The 14,057-nt window shown below is 52.6% G+C and overlaps 1 protein-coding gene across 12 annotated transcripts in view; it reads left to right on the top strand.

The window, feature by feature from the left end:
- DTNB (dystrobrevin beta) overlaps positions 1 to 14,057 on the top strand; it is a 181,351-nt gene that overhangs the window by 90,677 nt on the left and 76,617 nt on the right. For 11 of the 12 annotated variants that reach the window (XM_065055424.1, XM_065055426.1, XM_065055427.1 and 8 more), the window contains 2 exons: positions 1,996 to 2,083; positions 13,116 to 13,201. In XM_065055424.1, the coding sequence (XP_064911496.1) occupies positions 1,996 to 2,083; positions 13,116 to 13,201 (174 nt within the window). The remainder of the gene's footprint in view (positions 1 to 1,995; positions 2,084 to 13,115; positions 13,202 to 14,057) is intronic. The other variant, XR_010471044.1, reaches the window with a different exon arrangement.

A 14,057-nucleotide genomic window follows, 5' to 3' on the forward strand; every position in this document is an offset into this window, starting at 1 on the left:
AAAAAACCCAAAAATAAGAATTAACATGAAGGCGCATGAGAGGTTCATTGAGCCCAGTGCAGAGCTCAGCTTCTCCTTCTCTCCAGTCTGTTTCCTGCTGGTTTCTCCCCTGCTGCGCTTCCTCCCTTGCGCTGCTGAGTGGAACTTCTCCAGGTTATTACCCAGCAGACTAATTACAATAACGCCATTTGTCCCCATCGCAGCCCCACCTGGGTAAACTATAGTTGTACGTGTACTAAATCCAGCCCAGTGTTGCTGTCTGTCTCGAGCACATCGTGTGGTGCACTCAGAGTCTTCAAAGAGATCAAGGTGTCCCATTTGGCGTTACGAAAAAGGAGTTAGATCTACGTTTTTAAATCAACATACCGTGCGCAATGTGGATTTGGTTCTTTACGTAAGGTAAACACGGTTCTTTAAATGAGGTAAACAGAAATCTGTGACATTTAAGCAATGGACACAAATTGTGAAATGAAGCTTAGAGACAACCTGGTTGTTTTTGGCGGGTGACGGTTTGGTTTATAAACCCATTGAAAGGGGGTGTGAGCAGAACCCCCCGTGCAGCGGAGGACGAGGAGCAGCGCTGAGCGTCGGGGTTGGACGTGGATTTAAGTGCTGTGCTTTCCTTTGGCTTCTCCCTGCTGGCTCCTTGTGCCAGGGTCGCTCTGCCCCCAACCGAGCTGGTCTCAGCTTAACGCTGGCTGGTTTCACTTAACATCAGCTGCACGTGAGCGTTCCCGCCTAAGTGGTCATAGTTGAAAAGGCATTTATTTGTGAATGCAGCAGGTGATTCAGCCCCCCAGGCACTCACTGGTGGCCAGTCTGGGTTCATGTGAGCGGTTGACGTGCACAGGGGGACGATGCTGCTGTGAAGCCGAGCAGGACGCAGGTGCCGTTTCACCTCCCGCTCTGGGGGAGCTGCTGCCTCTGCCGTCGCTGCTTCGCTTTTCCTTCCTCACTGTTCCGCGGCCCTTCTGTCCGTCTGCGGTGCTGTCACTGACCGCGGGTGTTTCCAGTCCGTCCGCGGTGCTGTCGCTGTCACTGACCGCGGGTGTTTCCAGTCCGTCCGCGGTGCTGTCACTGCCCACAGGTGTTTCCAGTCCGTCCGTGGTGCTGTCGCTGTCACTGCCCACGGGTGTTTCCAGTCCATCTGTGGTGCTGTCACTGACCGCGGGTGTTTCCAGTCCGTCTGCGGTGCTGTCACTGACTGCGGGTGTTTCCAGTCCGTCCGCGGTGCTGTCGCTGTCACTGACCGCGGGTGTTTCCAGTCCGTCTGCGGTGCTGTCACTGACCGCGGGTGTTTCCAGTCCGTCCGTGGTGCTGTCACTGCCGCTGCCCGCGGGTGTTTCCGATGCCTTCAGCCGTGTTCCGCGGCAGCAGAAGGCCGTGCAGCCGTGTTCCCAGCTGGGTTCGGTGTGTTTGGTGGGTGTTGCCAGGCTGGGCCCCCGCCGCGGTGTGCGGTGGTGTCCGGTGACGGGCGGTTCGCTCAGGTCAGCGCGGCTCCCCCGCTCTTCCTCCTGGAAACCTCCTCACTCGGACACTCGTCCTGCATCTCCTGAGGCCTTTTCTCCTTCACCACTCAGCATATTCACCCCTCTTGAACTTACCCAAGTCAACCAAAAACATGTGCAGAAAAGCTCCTTAGAAACAAAGTAAATTTATCCTAATGATGTTTATGCATGCATTGCTGAAAGCAAATTATTTTAATGATGTAAAACCAGAGTTTGCGAATCCTGGAGGAAATGCCACCAGGCAGAAAGTCTGGAGAGCAGAGGAGCGAAACCGGGGATGGTCTAGATTGTTTCCAGTTCTGTTTCGCATCCCTCTCTCTTTATGAGGATCTAGACTGTTCCCAGCCTGACTCCTGCTTCGCCTCCCTGTGTGTTTGCCAGACGTGGTGTTCCCCGTGGCCGCGGGACGGGCGCGGTGTTCCCCGTGGCCGCGGGACGGGCGCGGTGTGTGTGGCGGGCGCTGACGGGTGTCTCGGTTTCTCCGCAGCGTCCTGGACAGCCCGGGCCGGCTGGACGAGGAGCACCGGCTGATCGCCCGCTACGCCGCGCGCCTGGCCGCCGAGGCGGGGAACGCCGTAAGTCACCTCCTCCGCCTTCACGGGGCGCGCCGAGCACCCGGGCGCCCATAGCCGCCCGAGACCATCGCGTTTGTTCATCCAGCTGATGCGAAAGCAGCACGCTCGCCTCGTTTGCGGTAGAAACGCCTCGTTCTCGGGCGGCGGGAGAGGGGGAAGCGAGCACAAATTGTCAGAAATGAGGTCAGAGGAGACGGGAGAATAAGCAGATTAGTCCTGCTTAGTCTAGGGAAGAGATAAACAAGTAGATGTCCGAGGAAAACAAATCATGGAGCAAACGTTACAGAATGTATTTATTCCAGAGGGAATGAGTGTGATAGAAAGGAAGGTGTTATTTGTGTTTAGGAAGGTGTTATTTGTGTTGGGAAGGTGTTATTTGTGTTTGGGAAAGTGTTATTTGTGTTTGGGAAGGTGTTATTTGTGTTTGCAGTCTCTTATCATTGAAGAAACCAAAAGAAACACCCAACCGATTTTTAATTGGTATAAAATGAAGGCTGCTTTAACAGGGAACTGCAAGGGGGGATCCTGGCAGTCCAGAATTCACTGAGATTCGGTAGAATGACTGCGGTGTGGTGGACGGGAGACGCCTGTGTGTGCTGCGCCACCCGTGCCGCAGCAGAGCGGTGTGCAGGGCCGGCCGTGGATCTGCCTCCGCTGTGCCTGCTGGTTACGGCACTTCCACCGGGATGCTGCCGAGAAGCAGCGTAACAGACCCCAGACCCTGCTCTGTCTGTCTGTCTGTCTGTCGTCTCCTCCAGCCGAAACGATCCCCTGGTTCTCTGATGCTGCAAGTCCTCTGCAGCGAGGCAGGCTCGTGCCTCCCTGGCATCCCTTCAGTGTGTGCTCAGCCGATGCCACTTTGTCATAGGGCCATTTCCCTTTTGTAAAGCTTTACTAAAAGAGTTACGCTCTTTCAAGGTGTTTACCTGTCAGCTGCCGTGTTCTCCGTCAAAGGCTGTGCTGGCATTGCTGAAGCCATTCAGTTCACTACAACTGTGGCCATGTTGAAATACTAAAGCAACACAGTGCAACTTTCAGGTTTAGCTCAACAAGCAGAGCTTTTCTGTGTCATCTTCACAGAAAATTACAGTTGTTGAGATAAGAGCTGAATCATGTTCTCTCTGAAAGAAGTTCTCACTCATGACTTCTGGTAGTAATAAAGAAGTGTTACAAAAACTAGAGAGTCACAATATCGGTCCTGAAAGAACCCGATGGTTTAAAAACCTGTAAATCACCTCGAGCTGTTTGCGGGCACTTCGTGGTTCTGAAAGCGGTCGAAGATGAAGCATCTTATTTGGATGTGAAGAAAGCAGCGTTTAGAGTTCACTGAGACGCTGCAGAGACCTTTGGCAAATGACCGCTGGCTGTGCACCCCCCGGGTCCCGCTGCAGGGCGGATGTCACGGGGCTGCGGGGACCGGAGCGTGGCGGGGAGGACAAAGCGTGGCAACCGTGTGTTTCCACTGCGACCAGAGCTCGGCAGCACAGAATCTAAAGGTTGTTGACTGCCTCCACTGCTTATTCACAGACCCAGTACTAATCAGCTGAAATGGGGTGTTGTTCACATTCTGGAGCAATCCGAGTCGAAAGGCCCTCTTCCAAACACATTGCGTCATGACCGGTTTTAATTTCTTGCTACGAGATCTCCCCCACAGGCAGCACTTCATGTGACCAGCGTCCACAGTGGCCATTGCAGCTCAGTGGAGGAGCATCCCTAATCCCGCATCGCTAATCCTGCATCCCGCATCCCTCATCCGTCATCCCACATCCCTCGTCCCACATCCCTCATCCTGCATCACAGAGTCCCAGAGTGTCGGGGGTTGGAGGGCCCTGGAAAGCTCATCAGTGCAATCCCCCCATGGAGCAGGAACACCCAGATGAGGTTACACAGGAAGGTGTCCAGGCGGGTTGGAATGTCTGCACAGAAGGAGACTCCACAACCCCCCTGGGCAGCCTGGGCCAGGCTCTGCCACCCTCACCCCAACAAGTTGCTTCTCCTCTTGCAGTGGAACCTCCTGTGTTCCAGTTTGCACCCATTGCCCCTTGTCCTGTCCCTGGTTGTCACCAGAAGAGCCTGGCTCCATCCTCCTGACACTGCCCCTTTCCATATTGATCCCCAGGAATGAGTCCCCCCTCAGTCTCCTCTTGTCCAGCTCCAGAGCCCCAGCTCCCTCAGCCTTTCCTCACACGGGAGATGCTCCACTCCCTTCAGCATCTTGGTGGCTGCGCTGGACTCTCTCCAGCAGTTCCCTGTCCTGCTGGAACTGAGGGGCCACAACTGGACACAAGATTCCAGGTGTGGTCTCCCCAGGGCAGAGCAGAGGGGCAGGAGAACCTCTCTGACCTACTGACCACCCCCTTCTAACCCACCCCAGGTACCATTGGCTTCCTGGCCACAAGGGCCCAGTGCTGGCTCATGGTCACCCTGCTGTCCCCAGCACCCCCAGGTCCCTTTCATCTACACATCCTCATCCATGTCCCTCGTCCCACATCCCTCATCCCACGTCCCTCTGGACTCTGGGACAGCTCCCTGTGGGCAATGGAATAGCTGATTTATCAGCCACAGTCCTTTTTATCCTCTTCTTATAGTGCTGAAATAGAGATGGGAGTGAATTAGAGGCTGGGAAACTCGAAACAAAACAAAACAAAAAGTTCTTCCTATATGGCATTAAAATGGGGAGTATCAAATGACAACCCCACTATAATGAACATCTCAGAGATCCAGTAAGAGAAAGATGATTGTTCAGTGTATGGCTGTGAGCTTCAGAGGAACGATAGGGTAGGATGTGCAGGCGAGGGAATGGGATTGTCCAGAGAGGAACAACATGGTGTAACAGCATAATAAAAATGTCACAGGAACAGAGAAGAGCTGCAGAATCCTTGTGAGCTGAAATTTCAGGTTCTCAAGAATAGAAAAGCACCCAGGTTGGTGGCAATCAGGAAATGTTCAGGGAGGCAAGACGAGCCGTGAACTTGGGATGGGTGAGCAACGAGTCTGAGAATCCCCACAGAGACGCCCAACTGGATTTGGTGCCGGCTGGTGCCCCAGGACGAGTTCGAGCGGTAGCGACCGTCGTGCACGTACCTTCAGCAGCAGGACGAGCGCTGAGTAACCCTGTGTGCAGGTACTCCCAACTACGTGAGAATGAAACTATTAGAAAGAACCCTCAAAGGATTCGTCCAAAAAGTGGGAAGCCTGTAAGCAGCCTGAAAGTCGTTAAAAACCCTGTGTTACGAGCTCAGGAAAGCTGTGCGTCAAAGCTGAAAAAGAAAACACAACCATACAAAAAAGTCTTGTCGTGGATCAATAAGAAAGCTGAGGGGGATGTCCCGGGAAAGGATGGTGATCAAGAAACCGAGAGCTTGCCCAAACGGAAAGAAGCAGCAAAGCCTGTAGATGTGGATGGCTAAATGTTAACAGGAAATTCAGAGGTGGGAGAAGAACATGAAGAGCACTTTGCAAGGGATGCTGAAGTCTCTGCTAAAAAGATTTTCAGTACCAGCGAAATTAGGAATCTAACTAGGGAAGCGATAAGAGGTTTTGATGAGCGAGACGTGCCAAGGAGCAGTGAGGAGTGGAAGGGGCACGGCGGAGGAGCCCGGGGAGTTGGTGCATCAGCCAGAGCTGCCCGGGGTGACCCGGCCCAGGGACACGGTGAACGGCGAGAGCGGCAGGAACAGCGAGGAGCTGCAACAGGGGAAGTTCCAACTCTATAGTAAGAAGAACTTTTGCACCACAATAGGTCGTTGTCCAGAGAAGAACCGGAATCTTCCTCCTCGGAGACGCTCCGAGCTCAGCCCGACAAGCTCTAGAGCAGCCTGCGGTGAGCTGGTCCTGCCTCGAGCAGCACATGGACCAGAAACCTCCTGCGGGTCCTTCCCACCCGTGTTTTTGGATGAACCTGGACCTTAATGGAAACAAGCCACCAGGATGGAGTTCTGGAGTATTTGTCAGTGGAGATTTTAAACCCAAGATAGACCAGAATCTGCTGGGAACACTCGGAGAGGTTGATGTGAACAGAGTTCTTGAAGTCCTCTCCAGCCCTACCTCTCAGACATTATGTGACCATTTGTCACTCCCGTTGTGCAAGTTTCTCAGCAGGGCAGGCGGTGCCGATGGCGTGGGGCGGCGCAATGCCGATGGCGTGGGATGGTGTGGTGCCAATGATGTGGGATGGCACGATGCCACACCGTAGGACGGTGTGATGCTGATGGTGTGGGATGACGCAATGCTGATGGCGCGGTGATGATGTGGGACGGCACAATGTCGATGATGTGGGATGGCACGATGCCGATGGCATGGGATGGAGTGATGCCGATGGTGTGGGATGGAGCGGTGCTGATGGCGTGGGATGGAGCGATGCTGATGGTGTGGGATGCAGGGGTGCCCATGGTGTGATGCTGATGGAGTGGGACGGTGCAGTGCCAATGGCGTGGGATGGAGTGATGCTGATGATCTGGGATGGAGCGATGCTGATGGAGTGGGATGGCATGATGCCAATGGAGTGGGACAGCACGATGCTGATGGCGTGGGATGGAGCGATGCCGATGGCACAGGACGGCATGATGCCGATGACGTGGGATGGAACGATGCTGATGACGTGGGATGGAACGATGCTGATGACGTGGGATGGAGTGATACTGATGACGTGGGATGGAGTGATGCCGATGACGTGGGATGGAGTGATGCTGATGACATGGGATGGAGCGATGCCGATGGTGTGGGATGGAAAGATGCCGATGGTGTGGGATGGAGCGATGCCGATGACGTGGGGTGGAGCGATGCTGATGATGTGGGATGGAGCAATGCCGATGGAGTGGGACAGCACGATGCTGATGGCGTGGGACGGCGCAGTGATGATGGCGCAGGACGGCACGATGCTGCGCTGCCGGGGAGCAGCTTGCTCTGGGTTGGCTCAAACAAGCCCTGACTGGGCTGCTCTGATTTTCTTCAGAAGACAAACCCCTGTTGCCGAGTGCCGTGCAAGGGCCGTGCTCGGCTGTCGCCCGCTCGTGCTGAGCGTTGGCGCGGCTGTGGCGGCTCCACCAGCCCAGCCGGCTGGGAAGCCAAGGAGAGGGAAGCAGGAGGTGACTGCGTGAATAAAGTGAAGAAATTCGTGGAAAGCGAGCCAAACTTCGTTTAAATCACATCTTTCAAGATCACAGCTTCATCGGTTTGTCTCCCTCTGCTGATCTGTTCAGATTATCAGTCTGCGCTAAGGACAAAAATCGGGTGTTTCCTACCAAGCCCCATCATGCTGACAAAGACCAGGACCGAGGGTGATGTGGGGTGTCCCGGCCCCTTCCCTGCCGCCCCTTACAAAATCCCTTCCACACACCATCACCCTGTTACTTCAGTATTGCTCATCCTGCACATAAGGTGACCGCAAACTTTTAAGGGAAGGGCTGGTTACATGTATTCTAGGTGAACATATGTCTACACCACCATATGTATTAATATAAAGCAACCCTAGGTCCTGTCTTACAAATATGGCCTTTCTGGACTTAAAGGGGGCCCGTAAGAAAGATGGGGACAGAGTTTTGAGCAGGGCCTGTTGTGACAGGACAAGGGGTGATGGTTTAAACTAAAGGAGGGAGATTCAGGCCGGACATGATGCAGAAATGGTTTGTGCTGAGGGTGGTGAGAGCCTGGCCCAGGTTGGGCAGAGAGGTGGTGGATGAACCATCCCTGGAGACATCCCAGGCCAGGCTGGACGGGGCTCTGAGCACCCTGAGCTGGTGCAGATGTCCCTGTCATGGCAGGGGGAGCTGGGGGAGATTTAACGGTCCCTCCCACACAAACCATCTCTACAGATGTGCTACACAGCAGCTCCCTTTCTCCAATCCAATTCCTCCTTCATCTCTTTTCCCGCCTGCTCTCCCTCGGCCCTTTTGTCTGGCTCACACGGCACTCGTACAGTCAGCCTGCCCAGGCCTGTCTGCAGGAATCCAGGAATGTGCTGAGAGCACAAAACGGGGAGAAAAAGAGCTTTGGGAGAGCAGATGGGAGAGGAGCTGGAGGAGAACAGCCCCGCATGGGGAGCAGAGGCCCACGGGGACCATCCTTGGCAGGATGTGCTGACCTGCGCAGCCTCGCTGCGAGCAAAGGCACGAGCACCTAATAAATACGAGATAATAGTCAATTATGGATGACTGGGTAATTAGGTTGAGTTATGTGGATGAGTTACGATAATTAGGTTCTTGCCCACGTTGCTACTTTTTGAGAACTGTGTGGTTGCTCTGCTTCCCTCAACATCAAGCGCTGCTAAAAGCCTCTCATCATCTCATCCCATTAAAGCAACCATACCTGCAACCTAAATAATACTGGTAATACTCCCTTGATGTAACTTTTCTTTTAGGCATTAGGTTTTTCTTGTTAATAAAGAAATAACAAGTAAACCAGATTCCCTTTGCAAGGTACCTCTGCAGCTTGTTTCTTGGATCGTTTCTTCTCCTGGTTACACTGGTTATATGAACAATTGTTGCCTGTTTCCTCTTTGCTGATCACAAAGGGTGGTGCCACGGTGCTGGTCCGGGCGGTGCTGGTCCAGCTGTCCCGTGGCTCCGTGGGCTCCGTGCACCCTCGACCTGGCGCCTGATGCCCGTTAAGTGCAGGTGTTACTGTTCTTTGGCAGTTTGTTCCAAATCAGGGGGACGGAGGAGTGAACTCCTTGCAAAACTGGCTTCTTGTGGCTTAATTGAACTGTTGTTAAATCCTCTGCTACCCTGTTTCCCCAAAAATAAAACAGGGTCTTATATTAATTTTTGCTCCAAAGCGTATTACTTTTTTTATATATATAGCTGCCTGGACACTGTTTAAATTCCCTTTTTTATGAACGGCAACTAGGGCTTATTTTTGGAGTAGGGCTTATATTTCAAGCATCCTGAAAAATCACGCTAGGGCTTATTTTTGGGGTAGGTCTTATTTTTGGGAAAACAGGGTATCACTCAAAAAAATATATACTGCAGGTAGGTGTGAATGCTCCTTATTACAAACAGCAGCCTGAGGGGAGGTTCCAGAAATGGATCGCTCAGTTTTACTGGCCTGATCATAGGAAAACTCAAGAACAGTGCTAGCTTTACTACTCCTATGTGATATTAAGGATTTTAAGCAGATTTTATGATCATGGTCTTATGAATTTTCTTGCTGGGGGGGCGGGTGCTTGCACTGGGCTGGTCTGAACCACTGGACACTCTGCTGGGCTTTTCAACTTCAACATTTTAACTTTTAAAGTATTAGTCCTCAGCTCAAGAAGCTTCAGCTTTGGTCTGGCTGCTGTTTGGTCTAAAACAAGAGACTTACGTTACGATTCACTGTGTCGAAAAGCCCTTTTCCTTTTCCAGCTCTACTGTACTTCAAAACCCTTTTACCCTGAATAAACTCTAATGCTTTCTGCAGGGATCTGTGATGTTTGGAGTTTGGTCGTGCTATGTTATTTCAGAAAACTGGGAACTGCATCCAGTAGGGCCAAGCAAAGATCGTATAGGACGGTTGTCCTCCTTGGGTACCGCGTCCCTACTGACAAGGAAAGCCCAGCGACAAAATGCTGTGAATTCTGTTCACGTTCTCATGCACGTGTGACGATGCGGTTTGGGGTTTGCAGGGATGTTGAGGGCTGATGTTGTAGGTGGTCGGGCCTCGCGCTGTCTGCGCTCAGACCTTTGCGGGAGTGGAGCAGGAAGGGCCGTGTCCCTGGTGCTGCTGAACCTGGGACACGAGTCACGGGGATAAATCCTGCGAGACAAGCGGTTCATGCCCGTCCGGTGAGGTGGAGCACACACCGAGCGTGCTGGCTGGGAAACGAATGGGTTGGGTTGGGTTACAGAGGTTTTGAGAGCCACGGGTCGCAGTGAGGACTGGCACCTCTCAGCGAAGTGAACAGCAGCGTGCAAACGCTCCAGTGGATTCTGTCTCCTGCATTTACGAGAAGAACAGCGCTTGCCATCGCGATCCTGTGCCGTACACCCAGGGCCCTTCCGCAGGCGGTGACAGTGCGTTTGGTGTGATAAGTCTGGGCAGACACCAGAGCAGCAGCTACAATCAGATTATTCCTTCCCGGTGTTCAGAGCAGCTCGGTCTCTGCAGAAGTATGGTCAGTTCTACCAGCATCCAACATGAAGCCCAGCATGGCGTCTGTACGTTGGAATGACGCCTCGTACTTTATCGTTATCTGCTAATAGTCGCATTTAGAAGATGCATTTGAAACACTCACCTCCATAAGAGGTAACACAATACTCATATGAATTTAATTTGAAAGCCTTAGATCAGGAACAGGTCCCACAGCGTGTCCACCGGCTTCTCAGTCATTCTCCACAACCCTTTTACCCTGAGCAATATTTCCCCCCACCCGTGAAACTGGATCTTTTTGGAGGAGCAAAGGGCAGCTGCGATCTCTGCAGAGGATGCGCCGGGGCTGGCTGAGCTCCATGCAACAGACCATCCGGGCTTGAGAAACGTCACGACGGAGCTTCCCAGATCCGGTGTCCAGTGGAAAACCCTTCACCAGGACGTCGTGGTGTTATACCGGCTGCACCAAGACACTCGATTGTCACAGAGAGTCCTCCCAGCTCACGGGAAAGGAACCTGGGGGATTGTTGATTAATGATCAATCAAGACAAGACTAAGGCGACTGATCCTGTGAGCAGAGGAACCGCTACGACATTTTCAGTTGCTCAGATGACTTCCCACCTGTGCGAAGGAGACGCCCGGCACGCTGGGCGCTTGGAACCCAGCTCTGGTTTGGGGGCAGAACGGCAGATTTTGGACAAGTGCGGCCCAGTTGTGCTGTGTGAGACAACCAGGCTATGGGAGCGGGAGGTCCCTTCCAATCCCAAACATACTGTGATACTGTGAAACAGCTGGAGATAAGCACAGTGCTTGAGCTACCGGAAAAGCCACCCAGAAATACAACACCAACACAAAGTCTTCTTCCGCCAATGAAGGAACTGGGAAAGAAAAAACCTGAGTTCTTGGTTAATCGTAGTTTTTTGTTACTGAGAATGTGTTGGTTGGTTATTCCATTAGTTTCTATGAAATAATGTGGTTTTTCTCGCGTGTCTGTGGAGGTTTATAAAGCGATAGGAATGGAGAGTGGTAACAAGAATGAGAAAAGGGAGAAAAGGAAGAGTGATAGAGAAAAACGGATCAAAGAGCTCGAGCAGCGGTGGGACAGAAAGGAGGAGTCAGGTCTGGGCACTTTACAGGGTGAGGGAAATGTGACCTGAGTGGAAACGGAAGAGATTGATCCAAATCACCGGGTATTTAGTCCACAAGCCTGAGAATGGGAGAGACCTCAGGTATCTTACATTTAATAGAAATAGGAGTTACAGGACACTTTGAGGGTATTTTAGAGGAAAAACTAGGGTTTTTTTCATGTGGGAAAAGGAGGAGGATGATGATGATGATAATGGAGGAGAACGTTCTGTTGGCCATAGCACAGGAGCCAGTGCTCAGGGAAAGGTCCAGCTGTGGATGGAACCAGAAGACGATGTTTCCAAACTAGATCTGAACAGAGAGAGAAAGCTCCCCAGCTTGTTATCTTAATAGGATGCAACCTATTGCTTCAAACTTTTTTATTGCTATGTCTCCAATTTATCAAATAATTTTATATTTGGGTATGTTATATATTTTCCCTTGTCCTGTGGAGCAGTAGGAGCTCGGCACTGTGTGCTCTGCAGGTGTAAGAAGCAAATATTTGATTCTGTGATCCATGATATTAATGAAAATATGGAATGGTTCTAAATCTAAAAGAAAAGCTGTAAAAGCCCCAGGAGGATGTGGAAAGCGTTGCTGAGGTGAAGCGGTGTTGTGTCCACACTTCTGTAGAACTCCATGTAGACTGTTTCCCAGCCTGTCCTCTGGGTATTTACAGTGGTTTGGTTTGTGTTTGTCCCCAGGCGCTGGGGTTAAGCTGGGCTATAGCGGTTGGTCCTATCTTACCCCGGTCCCGGTGTCAGCTGTGCGGGCAGCCTCTCCCGGCCCTTACCGAGCTTGGTGCGTTCGGACACGAGCACAAAGGCTCCGAGACGCGTCAGGTTTAGTTGAGCACCAAGACCTAAGGACTCTGGTTGATTTCCTTGTGCCCCAGCCACTCAAAATACCCATGTTGTCTTCAGTCTGATTTTTCTAGTCTGAGGTTTTACCCCAAGGCTGTACATTGCTTGTCCTGGACACTCCATGGTTTTTGATACTGGGCCACCAGAAGGATGGTTGTCACACAAGGGTTGGGGTTGGAAGGGACCTCTGTCGATCATCTGGTCCAGCGCAGTGTTGAGTTGCACTAGCGCTCCAGAGCAGCGCCTTGGGGTGCACCCGGAGAAATGCACCGAACCAGCACAGAACCCTGTAATTCCTCCCTCTCATCTCTTGGTTCATCTATCTGGTGTCTTCACCGTCCAGCCCAGCTGCCAACCGCTTCTCCCAAAAGCTGCAGATTCTCGTTGAAGGGCCAGGTCCTTGTGGTCGTGCTGGAAAGTGTCATACAATGGTCACATAGATTGGGACTCACTGGGAAAACATGTCTGTTCAGCAGTCTCACCTCAGTTGATTCTTTTGGGGGCTTGAGAAGAGTTCTATTTTCCAGAGGCAGTGACCATGTTTAAAGGCAATGTCTGAAAACCCCATTCATAAGCTACAAGTTCTTCCAAGTTGGCACATGGGAAGGTTGATGTTTCCCTAGAAGACGTTCTGGTGAAGGTACGAGTGCATCTCTCCCCAGGGAGGAACAGATGGGTGCGGTGCGATGTTTTCTGAAGGTCTTTGACAGAAAGGCAGATGAAGTTCTTGGGGTGGAAGGTGAGGATGATGACCAGGTCCCCCTTTCCGCAGCCGCCCACCGCGAGATGGGGCCGAGCCAGCTGTAAAACCACACCTGGCTCATCCCGCAGCGCAGCGGAGCTGTTTGCACAGGTTTTCGTAGCTGTAAGTGCCGTTCCGCGGTGTTCAGGAGATACGGGGCTGCGTCCAAACCATGGTGTTTGCGGTAACAGGTAATGGATGTTTTGTCTGATTGTCTCTGTTCCTCTTCCACCAGCCTCGCCCACCAGCAGACCTGGGCTTCAGCTTCGATGCCAACAAACAGCAGAGGCAGCTGATTGCAGAGCTGGAAAACAAAAACAGGTAAGAATGGCTTTGATCAGGATTGTTTTGGGAAAAACATTTGCGGAGAGAAAAGCCTCCAGTCTTGTTTTTAACCTTTTGTATCACAGTAACCGGATTGTTTTCCCAGCTCACTCGTTGCGAGGTGTGGCTGGCTCGCTGAGCCATCAGCTCCGGCGGCCGCAGCTGCCGTGCCCTCCTTCCCCGGGGAGCAGGATGATTGCTGATCTTCTTAAAATCATCTTCCCCGGCGCTGAGCCGCCTTGCTCTGCTGTGCTGCCATCTGCAAGCCCAGTGACGCTCTCGCAGCGCGATGAGCCGTCCCGGTGGAGCAGGGGCATGGACTGGCTGCTGCGGTGGAGCGAGCGGGCGGGAAGGCCGGGCTGGGAAACAGCTCGAGAAGAATGAGCCTCTTTTTTCCTTTTGCTGGAAGACAAATCTGAAGAAACAGGGAGGCCTGGGAGAAATAGATGGGCTGTAGGAGAAGGTTTCTGCCTTCTAGATGTGACCTGATGGTGTGCGCTGGCAGCCCAGAAACCACCGTGTCCTGGGCTGTGTCCCCAGCCCCGTGAGCAGCGGTTTGGGGGATCCTGCCCCTCTGCTCCTGTTGTGACAGGACAAGGGATGATGGTTTTAAACTAAAGGAGGGAGATTCAGGCCGGACATGATGCAGAAATTGTTTGTGCTGAGGGTGGTGAGAGCCTGGCCCAGGTTGGCCAGAGAGGTGGTGGCTGAACCATCCCTGGAGACACCCCAGGCCAGGCTGGACGGGGCTCTGAGCACCCTGAGCTGGTGCAGATGTCCCTGTCATGGCAGGGGGGACTGGGGGAGATTTAACGGTCCCTTCAACCCAAACCATCCTGTGATTCGATGATTC

This window comes from Columba livia, chromosome 3 (assembly GCF_036013475.1).
Source record: "Columba livia isolate bColLiv1 breed racing homer chromosome 3, bColLiv1.pat.W.v2, whole genome shotgun sequence".
Lineage (NCBI taxonomy): Eukaryota > Metazoa > Chordata > Aves > Columbiformes > Columbidae > Columba > Columba livia.